This window comes from Panicum virgatum, chromosome 9N (genome assembly GCF_016808335.1).
Source record: "Panicum virgatum strain AP13 chromosome 9N, P.virgatum_v5, whole genome shotgun sequence".
In the NCBI taxonomy this organism is placed as follows: domain Eukaryota; kingdom Viridiplantae; phylum Streptophyta; class Magnoliopsida; order Poales; family Poaceae; genus Panicum; species Panicum virgatum.
In genome coordinates this window covers 30,969,382-30,976,043 of record NC_053153.1, presented here as the reverse complement: position 1 = coordinate 30,976,043, position 6,662 = coordinate 30,969,382, and the positions used below count along the sequence as shown (strand labels likewise).

The following is a 6,662-nucleotide window of genomic DNA, read 5'->3' as shown; positions in this document are numbered from 1 at the left end:
ACCCCAACTCTGGCTCTGTCTGAGCCCAGGTCTTGATCCGCAGCGGCCACGCCTTGTTCCTCCACTACCGCACCACCCAATCTCCATCTGCAGTAGCTACGCCATCGAAGTGATGGCTCAGTCCACTTGATTTTGTGGGATCGAGCCATCCCGTATCTCTGAAGTGAATATTCGCTTTCTAGAATGGTTCTATCCCACGCTTGCGAACCAAATACAAAATGGGACGGCTCCATCCCATTCCGCTCCTCAACCAAACATTACCTTAATCCTCGAGTGCCTAGTGTGGTCAGCCAGTTGTATAGGAACACATACTCAACATTTAATTATCGCCCTACCCGGTGTTCTTGATGGAAATAATACCCGGGCCTACCTCTCTCATCGGTGTTTACTTCTATGGAAATATGGTTGTGCTACGTCCTAAGCACAAGTAGTTTCTGAGTAGATCTTTAATTAGGAGTCAGTGTTTTGACTCTCCTCTTGTAGCCTTGTAGGTTGGGTGTTGCTCCTTGGGAATCTATTCCCAAATTCATGTACTCTGCTTTTACTGATAGTATATGTTTTGAGTCTTTATATAAACTCCAATCTAGAACATTTAATTACGAGGCAAAGTGAGATGCATGAAATAAAAAGAAAATACTTGAATACATATGTATCGCCTGGAATACCTACTTTTATTCTTCCAGTTGTTTCGGGTTTCTTGGATCCAAAGAACAGAAGGACATTCTGAATTTCTTTCTTCTGCTTTGTTCCTTATTTTTCTATTGGGTAGAAAAAGGCTTGAATGCTTTGTAGTAGCTTTTCAGTTTGAAGAACCCGGAGTGCAAATGCACAAAGGCATACCTCATGACCCTATTTGAGCGTGCAGCGAGTCAAATAATATAGAATGGCATGCCATGATTGAAATAAATTCAGGCCAGATTGTCCTTAGACCTGATAGCTTTATCCTGAAACCCAATTAGTCAATCTTGTACGCCTGTCTTTGATACCTTAGCTGTTATAATTCAAATACTACACTTCGAAATATTCTCGAATAGTTTATGCTAACAGTTCCCTAAACAAACACAGGCTACGATCGTTAGGCATTGCAGTTCATATTCGGCAAGGAAAATCACGCGCAAGCAAATACCAGCTATAATAACAGGTGAGAAGAATATCATCTTCACTCAAAACTGAGAAACAATTTAAACATCAGTCGAATCAAAGGATGTTGATTCTCACTATTCAGCACCTCACAACAATCTGGTTCCACGACACCACAAACAAAAAAACTACACCTCACAAACAAAAAACTACGCTGCTCGGGAACAACACAGCGAAATATACACCTACAACCAACATCTACAACAACACAAACTCGTCACTTTCATCCATCAGTCGCGCACCTAATGCACCTGCGTGGTCCTACACGCTGGCAGCGGGGAGCCTGCCACTGCCGGCAACGGGGAACCAGAACCCGACAGGCGTCGTGGCGAGGGCTGCACCTTCATGGGCGACCTGGGGACAGAGCCTGACGAAGATGTCCACTTTGGGTCCACCCGTGGTGCTGTGACGTTGTACTTGGGGTCCTGCAGCTGCTCTAGTTTCTCAAGGACCTCAGACATTGCAGGCCGCGCCTTGGCATCATTGCCAATGCACTGCAGGGCAATGCTTGCGACTGCGTGTGCGCCTTTCTTCGGGTATTGTCCGCCTAGCTTAGAGTCCATGACGCGGTACAGACGGCGCTTGTCGCGCAGGCAGGGTCTTGCCCAGTCGACGAGGTTCTGCTCAGATGCCGGTTTCGATTTATCTAGTGCTCGCCGTCCTGTCAGTAACTCCAGCAGCACCACACCATAGCTGTAGACATCTGCTTTTACTGAGAGGCGACCTGTTCATCGAGAGAGATTGTATCAAAATATATTATAGTTCAGAAATTCGTGCATTGGATTTGATAACTTTATATCAATTCATTGGTTTTATGCCCACTATTCCAGAATGGATCCTGTATATGGATACATCTCCGTTGAATATGTAACAAGACAAAGTAGAACGTCGGATTACCCTGCTGCATTCCATCCAAAAGAAAGAAGAAAGAACCTCTGAGCTCCCGTCAAAGGTTAAATTGAAATGAATTGACCATTTATAGTAGCATTTTTTTAAGATAACTGTTGAACATAACCTTTAAAAAAGTTGAATTGGTTTTCACAGTTATTGAATTAGATTACAAAAAATGTTGAATTTACTAAGTTAGCCTTTTGAATTGTTGAGTGTTCAAGAAAATCAAGCATACCAAAAGAGAGGAAAACGTGAACACATAAAGATCTCTCATATGGGGGTAAATTACCCTGTAATATTCTTTTGTCAACAAGAGAAGCTATGTTACCATAAGGAGAATCTATTTTTTTCATATGGGTATATTGGTCAAATGACCAGTCAAGAAAATTCTGCACATAGGCTTATTTCTTTCCTAATGAATGTACTTATGTAAGGAAGTTTATTATCTAGAAATAAAAATTACAAACACTCTTAATGGCACCTCTTCAAATTAGTTTGTCTAATGATATAGTATAAATTCAGATATACCAAAAATCACCTTTGGAAGAGAAAAATTGTCTGCGGAGCTTGTTTCCATAATGACAGTTGCTTTATTCTAATAAGTTCGCACTAAGGCACTAATCCAAAATCCTACAAGTACCTCTTCTATGTATAAATGGAAACAGATAACAATTTTAAGGTTTAGCTGCTAGATTTAGGAGAATGGGATGATCCATACACAAGCTGATGCACTGTAAAAAAAATCCTATACAAACATATTTTATAGCCCAGCATTCCCTGATGATATGCAAGTTGCAGACATATGCAGTGGACAATGCACATACTCTTTTTCTTGGGGAAAAGATAATGAACACACATAAGACCTCTTCTCACAGTTTTCTATGAAATGGAGTTGGCCATCTTTATTTTGTGAGAAGGATTTTTTTATTGAGACTAGAGGGGAAAATAATACATAAAACAAGGCACATTTTAGCAAGTCAAACAGCTTGGTTGGAAACCAGAAGTCGTATTATACAAAGTACACACCACGATGACAAAAAAAAGAAATATAGTGGGTTGGAGTGGTATGTTTGCAAGCTAGTTCATAGTGGTATTACAGCAATTTTGCCAATTATATAAGCAGAAAAGGAAATTCAAAGGTAACACTCAGAATATTTGGATTTCATTATCAGGTTCTATATGAAGTAAGAGATCATAGTGAGCATGCAATCCTGGGCTATAAGTAAACAATTATCCAAATAGGCAAAAATGATATGCTAACTCAAAGCAAATACCACCTCAGCTAAAAGAAATTAGGAGCTTGTATTGAACTTGAGGCAATATTAAGGAACTCTAATTCGGAGTTCTGGTATACAATGTTGAAGCAATGGAAAATATCAAGGGAGTAAAGATGCTCTGCTGTATGGTATGTTTTCATGAATTCATAATCACGAATTGCATACACTCAAAATAGATATTATTTTCTAACCTGTTGCAACATATTCAGGAGCTGCATAACCTCGTGTGCCCATGACTTGGGTAGAAACATGGGTTCTATCCCCAGTTGGACCTGCTTTTGCCAAGCCAAAGTCTGAAAGCTTGGCATTGAACTCCTGCATTGATGGGAAAAGAAGTTAAGTAAAAAAAGGGGGGATAAAAGTTTGCTCAGAACAAGAGTGAGTAGCCATCTCATGTATACCGAGTCAAGCAGAATGTTAGATGCCTTGAAATCACGATATATGACTTGGTTCTCAGCATCATGCAGAAAGGATAAACCTCTAGCAGCCCCAATTGCAACTTTGAGTCTTATTCCCCAGGGTAAAGGATCCGCACCTCCTAAAAGAATGGAAAGTTTCTGTTGAACTTGTCGAAAATTTAAGATACTGAAATGATAGAATTTCGAAAGGAAAAGGCTGCATTGGTGTAAAAAAACACACGTCTGAATAGATGATTTTCCAAACTTCCTTTAGGCATGAACTCATACACCAAGAGTCGGTTGTCACCATCTGAGCAATAACCAATGAGCTTGACAAGATTCTGGTGGTGCAGTTGGCCAAGGTAGTCAACCTCTGTCTGCAGGAGGGCAATTGCAGTCAATACAAACAGTGTATTCTGACAAACATGAGAATATGGGCTAAAGCACTGGTGAACGTACCAGCCATTCCTTGTGGCCCTGAAAACCTTCTGGTTTTAGCTTCTTGATGGCTACAACCATACCACTTCCCGGCTTTGAAGGGGCAAGAGTTTGTTCATCAATCCAGCCTTTGAAGACATAACCAAATCCTCCTTCCCCAAGAAGACTGTCTGACCGGAAGTTCCTAGATGCAGCCCTAAGATCACCAAATGAGAATGCCTTCAAATTTGATGATGACAAGATTTCTCCTTCTGTCCTAGGAGTAGGAAGCTCTCTACTTTCTTTGTATGAGGGTACAGTCCAAGACGACCGAGTCGAGCCAGTTTTGGCTGTAGAGGGGTTGGATGATGAACTTGATTTGCTCCCTACTTTTGATTGATCTGACATTTCATGATTGAACACAACACATGTGTGTAAGCACAATGGGCAAAATATACATACATTCAGTTGCATATGCATATGCTAATTAGTGACCGAGTTCCTTCACTTTCACAGATAACAAAATTGAAGACAAAGTGTAGTCATGGTACAGAAATATGAGCTACAAAATCAGCTAAGCAGCAAGATGCCATGTTAATGCAAAGTTCTCAGGAAACATGTTTCCATTTCTGTCAGGTAATCGTGCAAATTCCAATTTTCAAAAAGATGAAGCAATATGCTGCTCTTTTTAGCTAATCTAGCCAGGCACTTGTGCCAAGGCCACTCCATGAGTTTTGCCCAAATTCTATCATTGGAGGAACATAATTATGGCTGGGCATACCATTTGAAAACCCAACAGCAGACTAGCGGGTTTCCTAACAAGAATATGGAGAATGTTAATTCCTTCTCCCAAATTCTATCATTGGATGAACATAATTACGGTTGGGCTTGGGCATACCATTTGAAAAGCCAACAGCAGACTAGCAGGTTCCCTAACTTGAATATGGAGAATGATAAAATTCCTTCTTATCCAATCTAGAAAAATAAAGTTCCTTATTTCCTCTTCTATGTGACAAATGCCTACCCAATTCTTTTTTTAGTAAAAATGCCTAACGAATTCTGACTTCTGAGAATCAATAGCTATAATACTTTATAACAAGTAAGGAAAAGAAGAGAGCGAGGGCGCACAGAGCAGCAAGCACAGAAACAGCAAATGCTAGCAGCAGAAGGAACCTAACACCCTATCATCAGAAACGGAAAAGGCGCGCATCCGGAAGGAGCTCGCCTCGCAAATTCATCCACCACTCAGAACCTAGCAGAACCCGCAAGGCCGGAGCGCCCTGCTCAGCCATCCCCGAGGAGCCCGCCATCACCGCCGGATCAGATCCGCCGCAGGGAGCAGCAGACAAGTCGAGCAGCCAGCAATCAAGCCAGAAGCAGTTGCCAAGAAGCTGAGCAAGAAGAGGGCCGTGAAGGCGCACTCACATGCGGTGCTGTTGTCCACCGTAGCCGATTTTTCCATGCAGTTCCCCATCTCCTTCCAACGCTGCTGCCGGCCAATCTACCGGCGACGCATCGACCGAGCCCAGCCGCCGCGGTGCCTTCCTGGTGCGGAGCTGCCAAGAACAGCAGCGGAGCGAAGTCTCCTCGCACGCGCCTGCGGAGAACTCGGCCGCAATCAACGCCAGGAGCCGCTCGCGGCCACCAATTGGGCACTCCCCCCAAAATCCAACCTTCGGAGGATCTGAGCCGAGCCTGGCCGCCTCGCCAACCCGAGCGCCGTCAGAAGCACGCAAGAACGCCTCCTGAACCCTCCGCCGGAGTCAAGTCAACCCGGCCGGCTGCTGCCGTGCGCGCCCGAGGAGTTTCTGTGTGGACGGGGTTCGGGAGGAGGCGCGCGTGCGGATGTCGCGGACACACGTTCGTGTGGAGGCGGGGGACGCGGGGGCGGAGCGGAAGCGGCAAGCAGGGAGGGAGGGAGGGAGAGAGAGGTGGGTGGGTGTGTGTCGGCCGGGGGGGGGGGGGGGGGGGGGGGCGCTCCTTCCGCGAGATCGTCGCTCTCTGGTGGGGCTGCTACCCGGTAGAGGTTGGGACTTGGAGTGAGAAATGGCTACGAGGATTGCAAGGCTTGCGGTTTTTTTTTTAATGGCGGCTGTGATCTGGTCTTTGTTGAACAAATGATGAGGTTTTTCTTGTTACTCAGGCCCCGTTTGGGAGGGCTTCACCGGCGGCTTCACGAGCGGCTTCAGGTGAAGCCCTCCCAAACGTTTGTTTCAGGACCGGCTTCACGTGTGAAGCCGGTTCTGAAGCCGTCGGCGGCTTACACAGGCAAGGTGAAGCCATGAAATCGTGGCTTCACGCGGCTTACACATCAATCTAACAAGTGAAGCTGTTTTGCCAAACATTTTCTAAAACGGCTCCAACTCCACCAGAAAAGCCGCTCCATCTGAGGAGCCAGAGCCGGAGCTGTTTTTGAAAGAGCCGAAGCCCTACCAAACGGGGCCTCAATGTGGCGGTGTCAAGGTGAGGTAATACATGATGACCGGAAAACAACGATGCTTTTGCTTTTTTAATGTATATGTAATAGATGCATAAGATT

The 6,662-nt window shown here is 44.5% G+C and overlaps 1 protein-coding gene across 1 annotated transcript; it reads right to left on the bottom strand.

Moving 5' to 3' along the window:
* Positions 1-1,135: 1,135 nt before the first annotated feature.
* Positions 1,136-6,047, bottom strand: LOC120689775 (probable serine/threonine-protein kinase PBL3). The gene is made up of 6 exons (XM_039972174.1): positions 5,549-6,047; positions 4,166-4,524; positions 3,948-4,083; positions 3,710-3,846; positions 3,500-3,623; positions 1,136-1,864 (listed from the first exon to the last, which is right to left on the bottom strand). Exons 1-6 carry the CDS (start codon positions 5,595-5,597, stop codon positions 1,383-1,385), a joined length of 1,287 nt encoding a protein of 428 aa, XP_039828108.1. The 5' UTR covers positions 5,598-6,047; the 3' UTR covers positions 1,136-1,382.
* Positions 6,048-6,662: the final 615 nt, after the last annotated feature.